The sequence below is a fragment of the Nilaparvata lugens genome, chromosome 2 (genome assembly GCF_014356525.2).
Source record: "Nilaparvata lugens isolate BPH chromosome 2, ASM1435652v1, whole genome shotgun sequence".
Lineage (NCBI taxonomy): Eukaryota > Metazoa > Arthropoda > Insecta > Hemiptera > Delphacidae > Nilaparvata > Nilaparvata lugens.
The window spans coordinates 22767685-22794012 of record NC_052505.1 but is presented as its reverse complement, the minus strand read 5'-3'; the positions used below and the strand labels follow the sequence as shown (position 1 = coordinate 22794012).

Below are 26328 nucleotides of genomic sequence, written 5' to 3'. Positions count from 1 at the left end.
ATACTTATATTTCAAGTTTCGTCATTTTTCTTCTGTTGTTTCACCAGTTCTGCAATTTTCTTTTCTATCAATCTTCCACCTACCATTCATATTGTGAATTTGGCATTAAATGTGATTTTCTCATTGATATTCTCCCAAGTGACTTTTATAATATTGTTCATATCACCTTTGTCTGCTACATCACCCTTCCTTGTACATGTCTCCTTCCTCTTGATTATTTGATCTTCTCTTCCCCTACCGTTCAACTTCCGCTTCTTTTTCTGTACCCCATCACTTCAATCCACTCTATTATCATTTTTCACCATCCCTTGATCTGCTCTCTCACATCTCCCTCGTTACCGTCGATAATAATTTCTATTCGCCGATTTCTCCAGATTCAGATATCTTCTGATTTCCTTTTCCTCTCTTCCCGATAAATCTTCTCCATGTTTTTCTCTTTTCTCTCCGACACCTGTCTCTTCACTCTCTTCTTCACGGTAGCAAGCAGAGCTTCCATGCAAGAATCAATTAAAACGAATGCCTCCATGTGAACGACATCTTTACCCAGCCAAGTCAAGTGCCTGCATGAGAGCCACGATATTATCACAGTGTGCACAGGCCTTTCCTCCAACAAATTCTTAAAATGTCGCACGTGTGTGCAATCTCCCGACAATGATGATGCTTACCTTAATATTCCAGCAATTTCCCCATATGAAATAACTAAGCATGACTCTTGTCGTTTCTCACAAAATAATACAAGTGACAAGTTTTCAAATATTTCATATCAGAAAGGATGATGTTGGAATATCTATCCTCTCCTACTAGTTGAGTGTGTTATATCAGTATGTACAGCATTTGAGAAGTCGATAAGACGATAATTCCAATAATTCCTCGATATTATGAAACTTGCAATAACTTCATGAACATGGATTGAATTTCCCAGTATGTGCTGAAGAGAAACCCAGACAGCACGCTGAAGAGGAATTTCAAATTGAATCAATATTATTGTAAATGTACCCAAACAATACAGGATAAGAGATATTATACAAGTTACTTCTTACACCTATTAAATTGTGCCCTAACGTCCAGTTGCGCAAAACTCTGATAACTTTGAATCCTTATTAAATGCCTTATTGAATCAGAGAGGCCTTCTTCTCAGAAAATTCTTCTCTGATTTGTTCTCGTCGAATTTAATCATGATTACGATTTGACAGGCTCTTGTGCAACCGGGCCTTAGTGTATTAAAGTTTGAAATTAGTTCATCAAAAAATTATTAATCCAATATATCACAAATCAAATACTATTATACTAATTTAAAATAATGATTATTTGAAATTATGATTCATTATTATTATTCAAAATAAGAAGAAATGTTTGTATACCACATTTTGAATTATTATCCCAACTTTCTTACAAATGATGTCAATACTCATACATTTACTGATTAAACCGCATTCATACATTTCTCTCAAAGTCAATTTTATTGCTAGGTTCGTTTTGAGTGCTAAGGAATATTAATAATACACAAATCTATGGAAATTCAATCTATCATTATAATGTTTGTGAAAAATTCAATTATCATTTTCATTGCCTGGACTGGGAGGTTGTCAGATTCCTACCGTTTTGCAGATGGCAGATTCCTTCCAAAAGGTTGAGGATATTGGAGAGTTGTGGTGTTGAATGTGTTCAGTGATGCCTTTGTACTGTTCAATCATTCTTATTTGAAGAGAACTTGAACTGGAAAACACAAATATTGAATCCTCTTCAACTATTTTATTTATTCATTTCTCATTCACATTATTTTTTATTTATTTGATGAATGACATGTTTCAGGTTGCGACCGGGTCGGGTACAATATCACACTACTTCACTCTGCACGTGGTTGTGCCGAATGCCTACATACTTGGCAACGGCGAATACCACATTGGAGAGGGCAGCACTATCAGTCTTGTCTGCATCATCGAAAATGTAAGTCGACTACCAACAACTTTTATGAACTTTCTACAATGATATTATTCTCTGTATATCTGAGAATTAAGTATTGTATATATATATATATATATATATATATATGAAATTTGCATTCTTATTTAATGTTTGGTATCTCATCTAACATTTATTTAGATACTAGCTCCGCAAGGGTCCAATTGAAAACTTGGCAAACTGGAATCTTGACCCACTAAAATCTTGAAGAATTCAAAATAAGCCTATACTAATCCTCGGTAAATTGAGAAACTATATTATGCAAAAATTCAAGTTAATCAGTCCAGTAGTTCAGACTTGATGATTCGTCATTCGTGAACTTCCTATCCCGTACGTGCATAAGCAAATTCTTTCCTCAATTATTATTATTATTATAGATATATCATAAACATAATTATTCAGATTGTGCATTTTCATCAAAAATAGCTCTATGAGAGGAAGTTAGAGTGCCTGAGGTGAATCATTCTTTGGAGGTGGTATTACGATGATTATTCACAAACGTGGAGTGATTCAATAATTTAATTGAACAAGGCCATGTCAGTTCAATAAGTATAATGAGTTGTTGAAGTCTAGTGGTTTAGACGCTGGCTCTGTGAAAGTAAAAGATGGCTCAAACCCCGGATGGCCAGTATTTTTCTTGGGCTACTCTAGTGTTTCGGATGAAACGTGAAGTAGTCGGTCCCGGCTGCTTAAAAACAGTCGTTGTCAAGCGAGAGGCCCTCAAATCGACCAGTTGTGACCTGAAAACTCAGACACCAGACCTGAGCAACAACATTTTATTCTTATATTTAAATACTTTTCATATACATATAGACTAGATGTACTGTTAGTTTTGAATTTTTCCAAAGAACTGTTCAAAAATAAACTAACAGTCCATTTACGGTTAGTTTGAATTGGAATTTTTTTTTCAATAAACCCCGTTTATGAATTACCGAATTAAAGCTAATTAATGTGTATAATTTATATATCCCATCAATCAATCTATCAATAATTGTATTAAATTCAACACAAAATACACAAATGAAACCAAAATACAAACTTCTAATAAAAATAATAGATAAATATTTAATCAATTTTCGAATATTGATTCCAAATCAAGCTCAACTATACAACTGGATCAAGCACAAGTTGACAACAAGTAAGGTGGCATCATCAGCCACCCACAAGTAATTATGCATCTAGAGTGGCTCAGGAGTGAGCTCTGTAGTAGGACACGTGATCGGATTAAAGGGAGAATGAATTAGACGAAGGTACCATGCCGGCCGGACCTCTCGATTGTCCGAACAATTTTGGCCCAATCAATTACTAGCGCTGTTGGATAGAAGGCCTGCACCTCCTCTATCAACGACATGGAAATTAATTACACCTCGCAGTGCCACCAGAACGAAAATCGAACTCTGAATTCAGCTGCACGTTCGTTCTCTATTCGAGGAGCATCCTTCCCCTACACCCCCCACCGCCTGGGTATCTCGGATGCTTTCTTACTAGTGGTGTAAGTGTACAAGTGCTGATGAGCTACTTGTTTCAATCCATCCTTTTCATCATCTCCTCCTTTTAGCTATTCTACCACTTTTTATTTCTACTCTACTCTCCTCACTGAATCCCTTTCTTCTTCTTCTTCTTCTTCTTCTTCTTCTTCTTCTTCTTCTTCTTCTTCTTCTTCTTCTTCTTCTTCTTCTTCTTCTTCTTCTTCTTCTTCTTCTTCTTCTTCTTCTTCTTCTTCTTCTTCTTCTTCTTCTTCTTTTCTTCTTCTTCTTCTTCTTTTTCTTCTTCTTCTTCTTTTTCTTCTTCTTCTTCTTCTTATTCTTTTTATTATCTCGTTCTTCTTCATCTTCTCATTTCATATCTTACAAGCATAATACTCCAAGTCAAAAAATGCTTTGTTTTTAGAAAAATGATTTGGAAAGTTCCAGTGTTCACCATAATGATATGTGTTGTGATATGTAATCGATTGTTTACTTCTCTCATTGTATTCAACATTTCTAAAATGGTTCTACTTATTTTTAATGTTATCAATAGGAGTGTTACTGCAAATTATAATCCTTTTTTGTGGCAAGTAACTGATTTAGTGCATTTTTCCTGAAATAAAGAACTGTTTGAGTGTGCATAGAATTCAATGTAGATAAACTGTAAAAAATGTTACCAAATTTAACCGTAATTAAATGTTGGTTTCTGATTAAGTACGCTTTTCACTTGTCTGATTGGGTTTTGTGGTATTCAACCAGCTTTTAATCACAGTCGAAATTTGATGCTGATTTTTTATTAAATAAGTCTTCCACTTCTCGCATTGGTTTTTGTGGCATTCAACCGGCGACGCTCTTCCGATGACGCTTTTTTCTTAAATGTTCACTGTTTTATAAATTTAAACTCCACGACTATTGATTACTAGGATAGGTCACTGAACCCCCCCCCCCATTTCTATTCCGATACTTTACCCTCACCCGTACCGATATCCTTTCTATAATGTTCCTTTGCTTGTCCCGATAAGGCATTGAATACTGTACTGTTATTTTTGTATTATTTCGATTACTTAGTAATCGAAACTGTGTAATATATCTATAAACAAGTCTCTCTTCCTATAATTTTGAGTGAAAGTCTCCCGCTCTCTCACTCATTCTCTATTTCTTTCTCGCTCAAACTCATTTGTACCTACCTCTCTATTCGATTGTATCTGAACAACCAAAATTCCTCGGTAATATTATTCCAGGTTAGACGATTATATAATTTGTTGGGCATTTATCTCTCAGCATGGTGTAATCCAGAGGCCTCCGCTGCCCAACAAATAATTAATTGATCCACTCATTTATCAACAGATGCGAAGCGCACTCAAGCGGCAAATTGTGCAATCTTCAATTTCCACCCATTTGGTGGGCGAAATTTCGTAATTTCAAATATTCGAGCCATTATTTCGGCGTGTTTCATATCGCATTACTGTTTCAGGCTACCACTAAGAGCTCTTGTAACGTTGTTGAGTGTGTTCAAATTGCAATATTAATCTGATCCTATTGAAAATTGAGCATTTCAAACATTGAATCACGATATTGGAGACCTCACGGTTTTAATAGTGTATGGTAATACTGTAGCAACAATAATTACCTTCAGGTCTTTATAAGTGAATCACTAGAACCTGTAGTTCCACCTTGTCTCTTAATTATTTTATGGAGAACATGATAAAGCTACTTATTTCAAGTGGGTTCAGAATCGACGGGTACATTAGAGTATAGTTAGTATAGAACTCAATGAGACCAGGATGAAAATGAATCATGCAGCAATTCAGTATTTGGTAATATTCTTGAACAATATGGTTCACACACAATAACAAAAGAGAAAGATGCAAGGAGAAACGAACCCATATCAGATATTTTTCTTGATAATGTCATCAGCAATATTAGTAATCGATTGATTGGTTGATTAATCGATTCATTGTACAATAAACATACATCAGCAACGATTATCTGTAAATCCAAATTTCCATTTAATTTGGAAATTTCAGCTTTTTCCTTCCATACACTAGCCTATTTCTCTAAAATATTACGTTTCAACCTGATGTTTCTATTTCTTATTGTTATAGCCTCAGTTTATTTTTTATACTTATATCAAAATGCCATCTCATCGATAATGCTAACTGAAATGTTTGATACAATAAAACCTTCCCCATTTTTCAAAATTTCCAATGGTAGTTCAATTTCATTATTAGAGTTTTAATTTTGATCAATTGATTCGGTTTCTCAATAATTGTAATAAATATTTTGCAAACTTGGTTAGGCTTCCTATCTAAATTTTCTGTTTGATGCTCATTCTACATACTCCTACTCAAATTCATTACTAACTAGGTTCAGGTAGTAGCAAGTGGAGTAGAATCACTACTCCTTGAAAATTTTGACACGCACCCATTCCACGAGTCAAATCAACTAAAGCATGCTAAGAAAAACTATTAGCCTCATGATCGACAATTATGAACAATTTCAGAATATTGGACTGTAAAGCCGTTTTTTTCTTGCGTCTAAAAATTCTTCACAATTTAGTAGCAGAGTTTACATGGAAAAAACTAAGCTACAAAAGAAACAGTAGCATGGTAAGAGTTCATAATAAACTTTAATATATAGAAACTCAACAGAAACAAAGTTCAGAATATAGTGATACAGTGGGAAATGTATATAATATTGTAACAAATTTTGTTATATATACAGTAATATGGAAAGAGAGCACATCATTACAGGCAGAATAAAAGCGTGTTGCAGTGTAGGGTATGTGCGAGTCTGGTTCTTTTGTGTGTGAAAGGTATTCTATGGAAAAGGCTTTCAACTTTCCCGCAGTGCGACTTTTTATGCGGGCTGGGGCGAGAAATGACCGTGTGTACCCTGGCAAAACTCCTCCAACTTTGTCTGCCGTTAGTTTCGGCCCAATTTCACGCGTACACAGGTTCACTCGCTCGGCCTCCCCCAAATTAGACAAACACATCTTGGACTCTAATGCAAACATAAGAGAAGAGCTCAGTTTTCTTTCACCGCCCTGCTGTATAATGGCTACTATAATTTCACCACCAAAAACAACGAAGTGGGACCGTTTCCTTGAAATGGATTGTAAAGCGACTGAAGCATTGTGGAAAAGTTTTTAAAGTTTGTTTTCGTCTCTGAATTTCTTTTCCAGATCCACTTCCTGAGATGAATTCACAGAATTATTTTCTGATATAGCAGGTGTGGATGATTGAAATGATTTTTCAGAGAAACCCCTTGAAACATGAAACACACCTTCTGCGAATCACTTTTTGTACGCTAGAAGTGTTTGTAAAAGTGAAGGGACCATGCCTGGTTTCTTCTTTTCTCATTCAGTTCATTTATTTATTTAGCGTATGGCAGATATACAACAAATATTTATCTCATAAGTCTCAAATGCCCAAGATATACACCGTATATCTCCAAATTCTTTGAGATGTGTGTAGTTTTCGGTCAGGAAAACATAAGTCTGTCTGACCGCCATCATCTGCTAGTCCATTTAGCGTTAACCAATGTGCACCATGGAGGCGAACTGGCGTTACACATAATTAAGTAAAAAATCTGATTGCTGGAACAATTTTGAGGTTAAATAAGGTTAAAACTCAATTTTCAGCTTAAAATTACATCGATGATATCAATGTTTGAATACTGCTTCATTGATGATATTATCCTAACATCCTGACTTCTACATCTTCATATCCAACATTATGACTTCTTCTTTTTGCTCTTTTCCGTCATCATTCTCATTATCCTTTGTTTTCTTACCTTTATCAGGATGAAGGCGCCTATAGTAAGGTCCACGTTATAATGACAGTATTTGATCAACTTTGGTTTTGCTATCCTTGCCTATCATTCGACAAAGCCGGTGGTACTATCCTTTTCCAGGTCCACAACGATGCCAAGTATGTTTTTGACAGTGTAGAAATATAATTAATTAATGCAGAGAATCGGCATCGCTATTCTTTTATCTTTATCCACTGCCATTATAACGTGGACCGCACTATACCGTTGTGTATCTGAATCTCATTTTCAAAATCCTAAGAAATAATTTCTGATCGTGGGTTAGACTTTCAAGCCTTAGTCTATTTAGTCTAAATATCCTTTTCTATTGTATTGTCACTGATGTAGGATAACTTGACAGGGAAAAATACATTTGTTCTTACAAATCACAGAGCATCGAAAACTTTCTTCCAATTTTACATCCTGCTCATCCTTCTCCTCAAATAGAATATTCATATTTTTTCAACGACTTCAGTTTCCTTCTTGAGAAGAAATGATTCAATTCATTAGATCACAATGGAAAAATAAAATATTTTTCTTACAAATCAGAGAGTATCACAAAATCCAAATTATTTCGATTCTTTTTCCAGCTTATCCTTCTCCTACCTTGGCCTATTATATTAAATTTCTTTCAAGTAATACACTTTAGTGACATTCATGAAAAGACATATTCCAATTAATTGGATCATTTTCAAGTGTCAAAATAGACTACATACTATCATTTATTTACCATATGTTTCGTCTTTCCTTCACTCTATTCTTTCACATCTTCATCTGTTGCTGCCACTTCTTTCTTACTCTTCATCAACATCATTCTTTTCCCTCTCCTTAAAACTCAGGTGGAAAATCGTCAACGAACGTACATCGGAAAACCCCGAATGAAATTTTATCACCGCTTGTTTACCAATCGATATAGCAGCTTACCCACAACAAACAAGAGACCTGTTTACCACCCACTACACCTGAGCAGCCTTACCAAACACAATGAAGACTGGAGGAGAGAGTAACTTGCGTGAGGCTGTGCAATCAGCTATTGGATCTCTGCTTGTTTTCCACGTTATTTTACAGCAGCCATGGGGTTGCAATGGTGGTTACCTCGAGCTATTGGCGCGGAATAATCCGTGAGCATTGACTCAACCGTCGCGTTCATTAATCGAACTTGTAACTAGTTGTTATCAACGGTCTGTTTTCTCTTCAACTTTCAACGGGTTTAACTGGTATTACTGGTTTTAATTTGATTCACAGTTTACTTGTTTATCTTTTCCAAGTGATTATGGTACTATGTTTTTGTACAATAAAATTTATTTTATTTTTGTGTTTAGACGGCTAGTAGGTTACTTTTCATACTCTTATAAAAGACTGCATACTAATAGTTATCATTATACAGTAAAAATGAACATAATGTTCATTGTTTTGCTTTTTAATTTTTATAAAAATTAAAATGACATTAGTGATTTATTCCAATATATAAATGATATGATGCAATATAATCATATTACACTATAATTATATATAAGATGAATAAAAATAATGATAGGCTTTTCCAGAAAATCAAACTTGAGCTCTGGAAGCAAGGAATAGACTTCCAAGTATATCATATTATTTTTCAGATTTTCTACTTCAGTTTAACAAACATGCTTCTGTGTCTATTATACATTTATATTAATACGTTATTGAATCAACAGCAATAATTATGATAAGAAGGAACTGTTCAGAGTTCCGATTAGTATTCATTCCTAGTTTTTTGGTTCGGAGACGGGAGGAAGTTGGAATAAGCCAACTGCGCATGCCTGACTGCTGTATTCCTAATGGTTAAATTGCGGCGTGCTAGGCTGGTTGACCCAAATAGCCGGATACAATTCAGCTGGTTGGTCAAATGCTATTGGTTAATTCTGTTATTTTATCAATTATTGTGATTTATTGTTGATGACTTAGCGAGTGTTACATTTTATTGTAATATTGGCTGAATAAAAATGATTAATGATTGTTGATTATTACTATGCATAGTAGCGTCTTAATAATGAAGAAGGGATAAATCGGTCCAGGAATCACCTCATGATACCGTGACTATAATTATGTAGGCACAGACAAAATAAGTAACATTTGTAATAAGTAACAAAATAAGAGTGATATATTAATTTACTTCCTCGATGATGTAGGCTATGCTACTTCCAATAACACGTCACTTTCCAACTGGTGCTTCAAGTAGTTTAACGTTTATGGAAAACAGTTTTGTTTCGTTTTATGCTTAAAACATCAACGAGCCATCACGTATCTCACACAGCCTATGTGGCCGGAAGCGTGACGCAAGGCTAGCCTATTATTCATTCATGCTATCGGTTTCGCGTTTCCACACTGCATATGTATGTATAGATGCTGCCATGCTCAGCACAGACAGATGAGGCTGTAATGGGGGATTGCGCCAAACCACTAACTCAACTAAACCGATAACTCAACTCAATCATACACACAGGCCTACACACAGTCCGCCCGTCACATACTCTCACACGCCCACACTCTCTCATGCACTCACACTCACTCTTTATATCTCTCTTCAATTTAATCTTATCTAGTCTCTCACTTTCTCGTCATTTGTCCGAATACCAATTTTCTATAAGTTGTGTAATTTTGAATGATTAAATAAATAAATACCTCTCTCTTTTTGAAAAACTCATAGACTTTTCGTATGCAAGTCATGCTAGTGAAGCCTTTGAGAATGTTATCTTATCTGAACTCTTCACTCTAGTTCACAGTTGAGAACACTATCTGATGATGGCTTTTGAAGGAAGGAAAAAATCATTACTGTACCGACTGTACTGACTTCAGGTAAAATGTTTTAATTGAGCTCAGGCCCGAGAGACGATATTACATTCCTAAGTATTTTATCTTTACGGCTACTTTTAATATAAATCTGAGTAACCTTTCACCTCAGAAATGAGGTAAGTAGCCGAAACATGTCGTGACAAAATAATTTAGAAGGGTACTCTCTACTCACATTTATATTTTACATTCTTAAGTTTTGAACAATTTCATCAATAGTTGAATCAGAGTCTCCAATCAATATTTGGAAAGTCAGAGTGTTATATCCTTTCAATTTACGCTTTTGAGTCTATCATAATGCGTTATTAAATGAACAGCAATATCCAGCAATTATGTAAAGAAGGAACCGTACAGAGGTGCATATATATCATGGTCCAATTAGTTGATCCCTAGTTTTTTGGTGAGGAGGCGGGAGGAAGTTGAAATAAGCCAACTGCGCATAATCATCCAATATCAATAATTCTAGATATCAATTATATCCAATATAAATTTCCAATATCAATAAGAAGTATGTAATATTTGGCATATGAGTTTTTTAATATCGCAATGAGACGGGTACAAGCCAGGGATTGCTGATTATCGAGGTGCAGTATTTATCAAATTATCTTGGCTGATCTTCCCTGATCACAGATCTGTGATTCAAATATCCTAGCAATGACAAAAACTTTACATCGAATTTGAGAACACTTAGAGAACACTCATAAAGTTGAGTTTACACCAATGCTAATAGTTTAATCCATATAGATTGTATTAGATTGTATTAGATTGAACATAACTTATCATACACATGATGAACATATATGTTTGTCAAGTTCCATTCAATCTAATAGAATCTATAAGGATTGAACTTTGTGTTAATAACTTTGGTTTAGACCCAGCTTAAGTGTTTTCAATTCAAAATTAATTTAATTCAATATCCGATACAGAAAACTATACGGTTGACAATTGTGTTCTGTTGTCAGGAAATTAAACTGGCTAGGGGGCCGTGAAAGAAGCACAAATTAAAGAATGATCGTATACAACATTGAAGACTTCACTTGATAAATGTTTCAAAAAAGCGAGAAACTATACTTTGAAGCAGACCGGCCTTCTCTAATATCAAGGTATAAATGACACGTGTTCTAACACTATTTATCTTGAAAGTGTGAGTCGAGCCTACATGAATCGTATCCTGCAATCGGTAGAAAGTTTGATGTTATTGACCTCCGAAGTGTTATGTTCGAGCAGAGGATATCTCATGGCTTCTGTTTGACAGACTGATGCTGTTCTCAAAGTTGAGTTGAGCAAGCGTTGATTTAATGACAGAATTCAATGAGCGGCCTAAAGGTGTCAAACAGTTGGAAGGCCCAACACAAACACAGCGATGCAGATCTCTACACATAATTACATCCACATCACATCCCTCTCCAGTATCCAAGCTTTAAACTGAGAGGGGAAGATACATGGATAGATGCATTGGATGCATGGGAGAGGAAGAGAGAGACAGAGAGGAAGTGAGTGAGTAGGAACAAATGTATGTGAGTTGCTGCTGCTTGATCCGATCCAAAATTGGGGCCAAATATCGGGTTTAAGTCTTGATGTTTGATGAGATTCCTATAGGCCTCTATTTACTTATTAAACCCACCGGTCAAATATCTTGGCAGCATCCAGTTCGATGTGTGGTTGAAACTTATATAATATGAGCCTCGCTCAGCTCGCATAAACCATTCAGTACCCCGGGGAAAACACGATTAAGAATAAGAATAAGAAAAGCAGGAGTTTTATTCCGTCACAGCATTATTTTAATTGAAAACGTCTGATCAGAGAAAACTTCTATAAACTTGTATTCTGTGGTCTGATTAATACAACTAATATCGGGGACCGAGCTTCGCTCTGGAGTAGGCTACAAAAGCATGAAAAATTTATTACAAAATAAGAAATTATAATAACATTCATGGTTCATTCAGAAATGTTCTATCTTATCACAGTAAATTGAGATTAATTCCCAGAGGAATGCAAAAACTTCCCTCACAAAGGCCCGGTTGCACAAAAGCCGGTTAAATTTTAATCCTGATTAATTTCACGTGAACCAAATCACAGAAGACCATTTCAAAAAGATGGATCTACTGGAATTAATCAGGATTGAAAATAGCCCGGCTTTTTTGTACCTGATTGAATGAATACAAAATTTCAACAGCTGAATCATGATTTTGACACAGTCCCACACACGTGAACTCGCTCACTCACTTCCATCATCAACAGACGACGGAATAATTTATTATTATCAGCTGTTTTTCCAAGAATGAATAATAATTATCCTTTTAATGTCTTTGAGCGAGTTTTCCCAGGGATGAGACCTAGTGCAATCGGATTTTTATATTATAAACCTACTATGCTCTGAATTTCGTGAGAATCGTTAGAGCCTATTTCGAGATCCGGTGAAATACAAACATATAAACATCTAAACACATAAACAGAAATTGCTCGTTTAATAGTGTAGTATTATAATGCATTGATAGTATCATCAAATAAAATTTTAATAGAACAAAAACATGAAATTGAACGCAATTGAACACGATCAAATCTTCAGTCTCATAACACAATTTCATTATATTCATCAAAGTTAAATATTCATAGAATTAAATGTAAAAATGGAAAGAAAAATAAAAAATCTCAGTACCCTTTTTGAATCATTTAATCACAACATGTTTCAACATTGATGCCATTTTCATGTGATATGCAATAAATTTATTTATTTACTCGATAGCTCAGAGCCATTGAAAAATATGAAAAAATATAATCAAAATAAATTTGACATATTTGGAACAATTTATTGGATGACTCGTAGAACAATTCAATTAAATGTTGGGGAGAAAAAAAAATCGATAGCTCAGAGCCATAAGCTTGGTTTACACTATGTAGCAGAACTACATTTTAATTTATCTCTTTTCTGTACTGTGAGAAATTTGGAATTTTTGACCTAAGGGTCCTTTTCAACTAATTTTCAATAAGGAACGGACTCACCGGTTTTAGTTTAAGTATCGTCCCCAGACAGCAATCCTCCGGTAGAGCATTAGGTGGTAGTCTTCCGTCCGCCAGCCTTCTTTCACACGCGTATTCACTAAACCACTAAATCACTTCGATTCTCCGCACACCTTTACGTTTGCAAGTCCCGAGGAGTCTAGGAGAAGAGTGACGAAAAACACAGGCAGAGTTCCTTCTCAGTTGCCGGGAGAGAGTCCCGTTACTCTAGCAGATAACGCCGATATTTCCCCAAAGTTATGGAGGTGGGGGTAAGCACCCTCAATTGTAAAAGAGGAATAGATAATGAACATGGAGGTAGAGATAATTTGAGGAACACCTTTCCGAGAGAGGGTAAATAATAATAATTAAAAATATAACTTGACAAACATTTATAATATCACAGTATTGGAATGAATTTTTATTATAATTAAAGCTGTATGAACCGAGGAAATAGCAGGCTGGCATCTTATCTAATCGATATTGCTGCTCGCTACTATCAATTTCAGCTATGCCAGCCCGCTTATGAAATGTGATGTCACATAAAAGCCCCAAATTTGCAAGAGGTTGAGTCTCAAAGTCTTGCCAATTTCTCACCCATACAGCACATTTCAGCCCTCACATCGGGTCAACTGCAGCAAGACTAGCCAAGCATCTCCAGCACTACACTGTTATATTTTAAGATTATGGTAGTACCCAATGGGAAACAATCAACCATCAGTACAAAATTGATATGAGTCTGGGTCCAAGCCCTTCGACTTTACAAGTGGAATTCTCTCCACAACAATTACAATAATTAGTGAAGTGGGCAACAAGCCCCACTCACCTAAAAAAAAAAGAAAAGAAAATCCCAAATAATAATCTGGCCCGGAGGACCAAAGAAGATGCAATACTAAGTTTGCTGGCCTGCCATACTCCAATATCTCCAACATGACAACATCTGTGATGCCACATAACTAGTGAAGTGAACATAATTAGTGAAGTGGGCAACAAGCCCCACTCACCTAAAAAAAAAAGAAAAGAAAATCCCAAATAATAATCTGGCCCGGAGGACCAAAGAAGATGCAATACTAAGTTTGCTGGCCTGCCATACTCCAATATCTCCAACATGACAACATCTGTGATGCCACATAACTTTGCAAATAGCAATTCCTACAAACTGAATACAATTAGAGCATTATGTCACATTTCTGACTCACTTAATTTGTCTTTGATTTCTCCAATTTCAATTAAAATTAAATTTACAAATTTTATATCTATGTTTATTATTCATTCCATAGACAACCTTGTCTTTTCAATTAATTATTTCTCTCTCTTGTATGTGTTCATTTCGTGTTGGGCTCTATTCTTTCATTTCTATTTCATGATTAATCTTTCTCTACTCGATTTTTTCTTGTTTGTTGGCTGTGCATTGTTTTCTGTTACTATACTCTACTTCCTCCTACTCAACTTGATAATTACTTATTGACTATGTTTAGCTTTGAATCTAATAACTTTCTCATTTTCCTTACAGTGGGGCATGCTGATAATAACAAATAATATACATTTAAATAACATCTAACAAATATAATAATAATCTTAACAATGATACTAATCTTAATGCTAATAACAATAATAATACTGAGTTAGTTTACAATATATCACAGACATTTTTCTTTGGTTAATTTTTATTTATTTATTTTTTTTTTTTTTGCTTTGTTCTGTTATTTGATTTTTATTACTTGATGTTTTATTATTACAGCACATTGCTGCTATTGATTTAGTAATTTTTCTCCAAATTTGGAATATAGCTTCAAAATATTTCGTCTTGAAGACCAGAAGGGCTACTCCTAACAGTGGAGCGCACTTAAGGTGCTGATAACTGCACTGGCACATAAAGAGACATAATATTCTTACATTTAACACAAAATTTATCACATTGTCCTGCTGCACCATCACATAACATCAAGTGAACACAAAACTCAAGAATAGAGTACATTAAATAGGCTCTGCTTGAATTAAGAAAAATATTCTCGAATAGTGAATATTATGATATTCAAGTTCATGAAAAATATATTGAAAAATAAATCACAATTAATTAACGTGTTATACATTTAAATGGGCAGCAGGAGACACAACACACAACTTGACAATTCTCAAGTTGGTGACACATAATATAACATTAATTCGCCTTTGGGATACAAATAATACAATATGATATAGATAAATATTTTAATTATAGGAATGATAATATACGACATTAATTGGGAAATATAACCAAAATATTAATGAATTATTTTTTATCACTTGCATTTCATTTGGGTCGTAAATTGACGATCCCTGAAGTGAAGAGACTCCAACGACAGTGATGACATCAGGTGACGTAAAATTCCAACAAAGAGTGTGACGATGTGAGGCTTTTGTAGTAGGGTGGCATCTTCTTCTAGTTCTCTCCTTGATACAAATCTTTGTAAGCTGATGGATCGGCATAAGCATCTTGAAGCAAGAGTTATCATCCACTGATGGAGAAAGAGCCTCATGAGAAGAGTCCAACCGCTCAGAGACAGCTTGGCTCGGCATACATCACCCTGGCTTGAGATTTGATGAACAGTGTATGGCCCAGTACAGAGATGAAAGAACCCCTTTGTGAATCTTTGAAGAGCAGCAGAGGCATGATGAAATTCCATCCAAATACTCTGTCCAAGCTGAAATCCTCGATGAAATATCAAAGTTCTCCCTCTCAATTGATTCAAGTTCAGCTGACACACATTCCAACCTTGAGTCGTGGGCTCCAACCTTGTAGATGTAGTAGAATCATTGTGTTTGAGCAGCTCAGCTTCCTCAAATTCCTTATCATCTTCTTCAGCAGTGAGGAGCCATGTTGTTTTTATTTCTTCCAGCTTCGAATCAATGACAAGTACATGATCAGCTACAGTGGGAATCAGTTTACTCTCTACAGTATCACTAAGGGCGAAGTAGTTCTTTCCGGCATGCTCTGAAACGTGTAGCTCTATTTTCGCTTGAGTCACTACCACTGAGTCACTAAGTGCCACCTCATCATCGGTATGTTTCTCGATTTCTGCATTTTCCTCCATCACTACCTCCTCTCGTGAATAATCACCTTGGTTTAAAATTTGTGATGAAAAGCTCTCCTGCATTTTATCCAATCTCAAATTCATGCTCAGGTGTGCTTCCTCTAATATTCCTATCAGGCTTTTTTCGAGATTCTTTTGATGCGCTCTCCTTTCCTCACGAAGTTGTTTGAGAAAATCCAGCATAGTATCTTCCATGACCGGTGAAGGTGGTGTTTGATTAAACTGTCGACCTCCTATATCGGCGACTTTGGTAAGAGAAGGCGGGTTTCCATCATCTCCACTGCTTGGCTGTGTTGAAATGGCTCCCCGTGTGATGTACCCGTGATGAGCAACGGATTCTGAAGTCGTCGGTCTGGCGGGCGACGCTCCTCCATTAAGTCCTACTGCCGCGTCAAGAGTTGTGGACGAACAGAAATTTTGAATATCTTGGGTAGACGTCAGACTGCTAGACAGTGGATAACCGCCGGGTGAGTCGTCCGCAGCTGAGCTGACGTCAGTGGTCAAGCCGTTTCCCATATTCAATGTCAATGAAGGTCGGGAGAAGTGTAGCTCAAATGAAGCATGATTGAGGAATACAACGATGAAATTTCCAAGTCTAAAGGAGTTTAATATATGACAACGAATAACCACGATACGATAACAACGAGTAGTTGATAAGATAGCGATGAAACCAATTATGATCTATGGATCATGATGGAAAAATCGGAAATCACCTGGTCATTGCTCATTAATTATTGAAAGCTTGAATCAAAAAGCAGATATCGCAAAGTCTTCTGCCCGCATGAAATGCAAGTAATATTCCCTACTTATAAAAAAAAATTAAACATAAACATTCAAGAAAAAATTATCAATTATTCTGATAATGCATGGTATTTCATCTTATGCCAATAATATTATCATTAAGGAACATGACCACAATTATTCACAATCTTTGGCTACTCAAAAAATTTTAAGCTTGGAGTATACTCTTCGAAATAGCAGTGAACAATAAAGCATTCGATGTATTATCGTAAAGCATTCAATTTATTAAGGCATTCAAAATATTATCATTAACCTTGATAATATACGGTATAATGCTTTATAGTATGCTAATGGAATTGGCATTGATAAACATTACCTGAATTATAATATTTATTTATTCAAATAAATAATTTTTGAATTGTTAAAGTGTGCATGACAAGTCATTTAATTGCAGGCTATTAAAATAAATCAATAAATAATTTTTTAATGATAGAAGTATGCACAATAATTCATGATTGTTCATTAATGGACGATCAATTGATTATCAAGACAAGGTCTATAATCATATTGCAATTAATAAAATATTAGCATTAATCTCGATAACAATATAGTTAATAATCTATTATATGTCAATAATACTAGCATCAATTGACTCTAGCAGATAACGCCGATATTTCCCCAAAGTTATGGAGGTGGGGGTAAGCACCCTCAATTGTAAAAGAGGAATAGATAATGAACATGGAGGTAGAGATAATTTGAGGAACACCTTTCCGAGAGAGGGTAAATAATAATAATTAAAAATATAACTTGACAAACATTTATAATATCACAGTATTGGAATGAATTTTTATTATAATTAAAGCTGTATGAACCGAGGAAATAGCAGGCTGGCATCTTATCTAATCGATATTGCTGCTCGCTACTATCAATTTCAGCTATGCCAGCCCGCTTATGAAATGTGATGTCACAGTACAGAGCTACTTGTAATAAAAATAGAAAGAAAAAAAATAAATTTATTGCATTTCACTTGAAAATGGCATCAATGTTGAAACATGTTGTGATTAAATAATTCAAAAAGGGTACTGAGATTTTTTATTTTTCTCTCTATTCTTATTACAAGTAGCCCTATACAGAAAAGAGATAAATTAAAATGTAGTTCTGCTACATAGTGTAAACCAAGCTTATGGCTCTGAGCTATCGATTTTTGTTTTTCTCCCCAAAATTTAATTGAATTGTTCTACGAGTCATCCAATAAATTGTTCCAAATATGTCAAATTTGTTTTGATTATATTTTTTCATATTTTTCAATGATTCTAAGAAAAACTCGCCATTGTATTCATCGGAACGATAGAAAAAAGCGGTGTCAGCTTTCATGAATTGATATTAGTTCACAGAGATTTATGGCACTACAGCTCCAGTCGATTCCAATTGTAATGGAGGAACGAGAATCATAAAAAGCTCCATGCAGTCTATTGTGATGGGGAAAAATACAAGAGCAAGTTGAATGTTAACATCCTCTCGCCATTTGTAGCGTTATCTAGCACCATCGGCGCAATCTAATATCAAGTAATGAAAATGTTACAGGATTGTCATCAACGATGAGAGTTGTAATTGAATGAATTGCTAATCAAATTCCAATTTATATTGAATTGATCACTATGTTGCTACATCGCTCGTTCAACTCATTCAGTATGTAACTCATTCAGCTGGTATCAAGTTAATGTGGTTCACTTTTGATCTCTACAATGAATAAACTGTACATACTTATTGCCAATGTAACATTGACATGACGAGACAATGATGTAACCTGGCATAGTGAGGGTCAAGTGTAAGAGAGGGGCGGCTGCTCCCTACCTTCGCCCTCCTAGGATTTGAAAAAAGGCAGCTATTCAATTTAATTTAATTCAACTGAGTCCCCTATTATCAATAACAGTTCAACCTAAATTTATTTCAATTCAAACTCAAACGCTCGAATTTATTATAATACATAAGCTAGTACTAAGCTAGAACACACAGAAGCTAGTATGTTCTCTTTTTTATGTATTTATAAGCATCATTTGATACTCATATTTCTAGCTAATTTTATTCCAGATAATGTTGATTCATAATCATTTCCTTTGCCATTTGATATGCAATAAAGTAGACAGTTACCTTTCATACTTGTAACAATAACACAGAAGAGACAGAAGCTAGTTGGAAGCAGTATCTGTGTAATCCCACATCCAGTTATTAACGCAGATCTGCATACACTTTGAATTTAGACATGATTTCCCGCGCTAACAGCTCCGGGTCTATCCATGCATATCGTTTGATATCTATGAATTGAACTGTACGTATATCTACTCCACATCTTGTGGCTGGAGGTTATGACGGAAACGGAATACATATTCATAGATGGATTCAGCTATCTCGTGGAAATAATCATCTACGTCATATCGTTGTCATGACGTCAAGCTGCAGGCAGCAGAGAAGTGAAATGGATTGTTGATTAGAATAGAAGAGGAGAAAGTAGAAGAGAAAAGAGGGAGGGAGTGAAAGGAGGGGAGAGGGAGGAGAATGAAGAGCAGTATCCGAAGAAAGTGAAGATGAAAAATTGGGAAGGAAGTAAAGAGAAATAATGAAATGAGGATATTGAAAATGAAAATAGAATAGAATGGAGACAGTACAAGGACAATAAGGAGAAATATTATTGTTCATTGTAGTTCACAAGAAGTGGGAAAATATTATAGAATGAAGGAACCTTATTGTATAAATTTGAGCAAATCAGCGTGTCATGATAAAATTTATAATGCAGATTAGATGAAGAAGAAGAAGCAGCAAAAGTTTAAGGAAGGAAGACGTAGTGGAAAATATGGGGAGGATTGAAGGATAGGTGGAAAATCTATAAAAGGATGCTCAGAAACAAGAAACGAAAAGGAGATGGAAAATAGCATGGAACGAAACGGAAGAAGTGATAAATGAAAAAATATTTGCAGGAAAAATTTAGAAGGAAGACAGAAGATGAAGAAATAAGAATATAATGAAGAAAACGAGAATATAAGAGGTAGAAAGTTGTGGAGAGGGAGAAGAAGGAGAACGTGGAGGAGAAAGAGGAGGAAGTGGAGGAGGAGGAGGAACAGGAGAGGAGGTGGAAAAAGTTGAGGAGGAGGAGGAGGAGCTAGAGGATGAGAAGGAGGAAGAGGAGAAGAAGGAGGAGGACGAGAAGAAGAAGAAGAAGAAGAAGAAGAAGAAGAAGAAGAAGAAGGATGAGGAGGAGGAGGAGGAATGGAAGGAGAAAGAGTAGCACATTAATGAGGCATCTAGTGTATTGAGATGGCAGTGGCAGTGACAGTGTGACACTGCTTATTATAGATATACTGCATACAGTAATCCTATATTCATACTCGAATGCCTATTCTCCAGTGATGTATTCTGTTTCAGCTTGACAGGCGAATTCTAGATCAGGTTCAATATAATCGAAATTGAATGCTCAAATGCTGGAATGTATTTGAGCCTCATGTGCTTCCAGTTGGTAAATAACTAGGAACAACCTATTGAAGCGTTTGATTGACTGATTTGCAATTGAATATACTGCTAGTATCTGAAAAAATAGGTGAGCTGAGTGCTCAAGATGCCAAACCAAATGGCACAATCTTTTCTGGGAGAGCTATACCTTATAGCAGCTGCGAAATATGAGAAAAAAAATATAATTATTTGCATCATCGTGTATTTCAACAAGTGCGTGGGTGGTGAGGTGAGGATCATCCAAGCCCAGAAGCGATGAAATAATCAAACAGGAATTGACGATGATGCAATTTAGAAATGTATTTTTTCTTGATCAACCTTAATTTGCCATTTAATCACAAATTTTCTAACACCAGTCGAAAATCTGAAAAGTATTCATATACTCTATTTGAAGAATATTCATCCATTATATTTTTGAGTTACAATATCAGACCATCAATACTATTTAAATCAAAATTAACAATATCTTCAAGCAAATGAAACGTTCTCCAGCAAATATAGTTGTCCTTTTTCTCTCAGGTTGCCTGTGAGTCAATACTTTTTTAATAAGAGACCAGCTTATAAAGTTCCTTTCAAATTTATATATCCTACACCCTCATAGATGAGCAAGAGGGAAATCAAGTATTTTTTCTAATTGAATATTAGTGTTAGCCTACTAGTACTGGGGCTAATGATCAGTTTATTTCTGTCCTAAATTAATACTTCAAGTCATTTTACAAGAGGAGTCTTGTAATAGCTTCTCCTTGTTTCAAATTGGCTCATTCATAATCACTGTACTAAATTGATAGGTTAATTTTTCCCCCAAGTATGATAGAATATTTCAATCGTCAAGAACAAGTTTTGGAATTAAAAGAGTTTTACAGCGAAATGACTTGCTTTTCAGTGGTTCAGGTTGAATAGATCGGTCGGTTTCAGGTTTTAATCAACGTCCTAGAAGCCATGTTGAGTACGGCTAATTCGCCCAAGACAAATGACAGTCATCTCCCAATCCCGTTCCATTGCAACCATTTCAGGGAGTCAATGTAGCTAATGGTCGTTAATGTTCAAATGCAACTTGTTACTAAATACTACCTAACTGGTAGTGGGTCTATGTACCACCTAACTCGGTAGTTGCTGGATGTTGAATCACTTTATTTACTATATAGTTGCTGTGGTTCTGTTAAGAACTAATCGTGATTAGCAGCTTGTTCATTTGCAATTAGGCGTCCCAGGGCTCTTTAGTACTCCAGACATTAATCCTAACCTCAAAGGTGTTCGATGCTTAAGGTGATTTCATCTGTGTTTAGTTACTACTTTCAACGGCAGTGTTGATTCTTCCAATCTTCACAACTTCAATATTTGTTCAAAAAATTAATCCAAGTTTCGAAATAAGGGAAACGATTTTATTTTGTGGTTGCGCTGATATAAGTCATAGATAAGAAAACTTAAGCTTCATGCGCCTGCTACTCCCTTTGTAAGGGTGACCACTTTAAGAGCCGAACTCCTCTATATACCATTTATTAGATTAATATTTGTTTTTCAGAGGTTCGGACCCTACCTAAAACTGTAGGTCTGCTCGTATCTCACCATCATCCGTATCATCGCCCACGCACAAGCCTAAAGCTCACGTAGGCATCATCCTCAGCAAAAACAAAATCCAGAGAATTTTCAATCTCCAAATTTTATTACTGCAAATTTATCACGAATTGTAGGAAGTTTGATTTAATAAAACAAAATCACGGATGAATAGTAATTGCAATGTGCATTGAGACATTGACGTTAAAATTATATCGGTTCAAACCAAGGAACACAGGAAGCCTAAAGCAGCGTTCCTTAATAGTTGGGTCGCAGAATATTTTGGAAGAGTCACCGCGATGATGATTAACATCTACTCTTATTTGAATGTTGAAATCGTTATCTTTATTTATTTTTTGCGTTGAACATTGGGGACAAAACAAGTTAATATTACTGTATCTCACTCGTGGATGTACATTTCCATTGTATATGATTCACCAAACATAAATACTTTAAGGTGCGTACAGACTTTTGAGCCACGAACACGTGCATTCACATTTCATCAGCTGATGCTATGCTGATATCGGTTAGCGTGAACATTTATCTGCACATATCTAACGACTGTGCACATATCTTACTGTTTCTGTACAAATACAGATATAAAGCCGTGTCCACACTGAAGAAATTTTCGACATACATATTCGGCAAACATGTTTGTTGAGGAGCTCAGGGACAAACATTTTAAAACGTTCGGACAATCATTATTTGTCAAAAAAAAAAATCACTGTTTTTACAAACATTTTCAGTGTTGACAGCTGTAAAACATGAAACCTGTTCTCCCACTTAAAAATAATTTGTTTGGTGACACGTCCACACTCCACACTGGCCACGGGCAAACATTGTTCGTCAAACATAATAAAATTTGCCCAAACATCTGTTCAGTGTGGACACGGCTTAAGAAAAATTTAGTCACTCTTGTTCGATGGTTAACAGATACTCTCGCTATTACAATGTTATTCAATTGTTTAATGAACGTATTCAACAATATTATAACCCGTTAAGACTGATTTACTCGATCATCCACTTTGTTTATTTATGTTTTTCAGAGCCCACAACCACCGCAATACGTGTTCTGGTACCACAACGAGCGGATGGTGAATTTTGACCCGCACAGCCGCGGCAGTGTCACGGTCACCAGTGAGGAAGGCAGCACGCAAAGTCGCCTACTTGTGAACAGGGCGATTCCCTCCGATTCGGGGAACTATACGTGTAGAGCCTCCAACACACAGCAGGACACTATTTATGTTTTCGTCTCCAAAGGCAAGTCTAAATTCGTATATCCAAATACAATAATCTTATGCTTTTTGTAAATCGCATGTACCGTATCTCTTTTTTACTTTCCTTGCCCTATTACCATGCCCTATTAAATGTGGTTTTTCGGTATTGATATGTATGTGTGTGTGTGTGTGTGTGTGTGTGTGTGTGTGTGTGTGTATGAGTGTATGTGTGTCTGTGTACACGATATCTCATCTCCCAATTAATGGAATAGCTTGAAATTTGGAACTTGAGGTCCTTACACTATAAAGATCCGACAAGAACAATTTCGATCAAATGCAATTCAAGATGGCGGCTAAAATGGCAAAAATGTTGTCAAAAACAGGGTTTTTCGCGATTTTTTCGGAAATGGCTCCAATGATTTTGATCAAATCCATACCTTGTAATTGATAAGCTATATCAACTGCCACAAGTCCCATATCTGTAGAAATTTCAGGAGCTCCGCCCCATCTATGCAAAGTTTGATATTAGATCTCAAATTATCGGGTCTCAGATATAATATGAACGAAAAATTTCGAGTGGTAAAGATTGAGCATTGAAATCTCTTTAATTAATGTCTAGTAACATTTTCACCTAGAATTGAAATTAAGCTCGAAATTCGAGAAAATGTGATTATTGAATTGCAAACTGTTGATTCTATTGAATCATTCACTATGAAGAGATAACAGATCTCGTGTGTCTACAGCGTTATTGTCCTGTCACCAGCTGGCTCAGATCTTTAAATAGTAGAGATACGCGGGAATACTAGCGTAAGGTGATCAATTTTCATAACGGCAAGGAAAGTTGTGTGAGTGCGCCCAATCAATACCTACTTTTACTTCTGGCCCCAAAACTAATTAATGACGTCATAACATGTAGATTGATTCTTCTTAGATCATAGTGGTTTATACTAGCTTATCAATGTAACTTTTGTTACTGTATCGACTTTTTATTGGATGGAATCCTCTCTAAATTTCAGATTAAAGACATTTGTATTTTAATAAATAGAAATTTCATTTAAATAAAAACACTTTATTCCACAAATGCAATAATTTATCCATACTATCAGTTTGATAGACATAGGTCTACTCGATTCAGTGATAGTGCTGTTGATAAATTCATCTCAACCAAAATTACTTAATAATAGCCTGTATCAGAATAGAAGGAGAGGTAAATCAAAGATAAACCAAATTAGATGTAACTCTTTTTTAAGAAAGAGGCTCCCACAAACTTGACCACAATAAATCTGTGGTACAAAGAAACCCATCAGGAATGTTTTTCAGTTAGGTAAAACCTTTAATATTATGATGTTATGGACAGTTCCAACACTTTGCGTTTACTTTTCAATTTATTAGTTGAAAAGTTCTTTCACACACTTTATTTACACTGTTCTTGCTCACTCTTATATTACACTGTTATTTCACATTTTATTTACACTGTTCTTTTACACCTTAATTAAATTTTCTACTCACACTTTATTTACACTTTTCTTCTTCACTTCATGTAAACCGTTGTTTTGTAGAATAAATTGAAGTTCTTTCTTCTCATCGCTCGTATCCATTTTTGTTTCAAAGTTTCATCTTTCGAAAAAGAAAATACCGTACGGAAACTTTTGGAGTCTTGTTATAATTCCCGCGACAATTAAGTACACAACAGTATCCCATGATTTAAAACCCCAAATTCATTATTACTTTTCACAAACGAATATTAGAAGAATGATAACCATATTCATTGAAATGGAAGACCGTGAAAATTGAATAATATTTTTGTAATTCCAATTTTGTTGATTATGTACCATATCAGATGTGATAGCAAGCATCAGCGCTCTTATTTCGCTTGCTTGCCGCCAGTAGATCATGGATCTACATGTGATGACGTCATAGTTTATTAGAGATCAGTTGTGGGGCCTGAAGTAATAGTAGGTATTGGTGCGCCACACCAGATTTTTTAGTAACTTGCCTAATATGATTGTAAATAGTAGAGAAGATTGTTTTGGGCTTAATGCCAGTAGTCTTCCTTGTTTTGTTGTGAATAAATAAATGAGTAGATGTATTTTTTCGAATCAATTTATTCGTATATATTGTGAGTTTTGCAGTTGGAGCATTTTGCTCTTTTGAGTTTTGCAGTTGGAGCAATACTCACCTTGTGAGTATTTTCACTGCGATATATCGACATTTTTTCCAGGACGGTGATGGGAGCGAGAGAGTTTTCAACCCTTAGTTAAATGGTGTCTGTCGGCGTCGCAGTGGTGTACACAAAGCTTGAAAAGGGTGTTTGTACTATGTTTGTACTATGAATCAATATTTCATGAGCTTTTTCATGCTCATTTTTTGTACAAACGTCAAAACCGTCACTGGTTTCGATAGTTACATAGATGTTAGTTGGTTACTTTATCAGCTTACACACAACTCTCAGTCTAATGTTCACACATTTGATTTTTCGCCGTTTTATTAGCTATTGCCCGTATCAAATCAAATTAGAAGATGCATCGATAGTTACAATTAGCAACCCTTTTTAAGATTGAATAGATCATATCGAAATCACAGAAATAATTCACAGTTCTTTGACCCTTCACAACTTAAAGAATAGAGGATGTATTGATGTAAGTAAAGAACTGAGTGTTATGTAAATAGGTATTTTTACTTCCTTCTATCATATCTGATTGAATTCCCTTTCATATCCGATTTATAGCCTGTTGGATCCAAGCATTGCTGATAAGATAAAACTATGAGAATAAACTAGAAGATGGGTTTAGAAGTCAGCAGCTAGACACACAATCCTTTGAAATCGAAGTATTGAACAAAACGATACCACCCAAAGGTATTTTTCTTCATATTCTTCTTCTGGTGCCTATCCGTTGAGGAATGTTGGCATTAATTCTGATAATAATGACATTGCTCAAAGCTGCTCTGAAGAGTTCGGGGGTGGACACTCCAAACCATGTTCTCAAATTCTTCAACCAAGATAATTCTCAAATTCTTCACCCAAATATAGTGTTCGCAAATTTGGTATTCTGACGTTATTGATCAGCTATTGCTTGTATCAAATCGAATGAGAAGACGACCTCACGATCGAATAAGGCCTCCGGGGCTCATCATGTAAGTGGGGGATGCAAGCACGAACTTTCTCTTATACATCGCTCG

At 35.5% G+C, this 26328-nt stretch overlaps 1 protein-coding gene across 1 annotated transcript in view; it reads left to right on the top strand.

Annotated features, from left to right (window-relative positions):
- Positions 1 to 23300, top strand: part of LOC111059708 (hemicentin-1) — a 217880-nt gene extending 194580 nt beyond the window's left edge. Inside the window, exons 5-6 of the mRNA XM_039420821.1 lie at positions 1813 to 1947; positions 22978 to 23300. Of these exons, the coding sequence (XP_039276755.1) occupies positions 1813 to 1947; positions 22978 to 23241 (399 nt within the window). The 3' untranslated portion in view covers positions 23242 to 23300. The remainder of the gene's footprint in view (positions 1 to 1812; positions 1948 to 22977) is intronic.
- The last annotated feature ends 3028 nt before the right edge of the window (positions 23301 to 26328 follow it).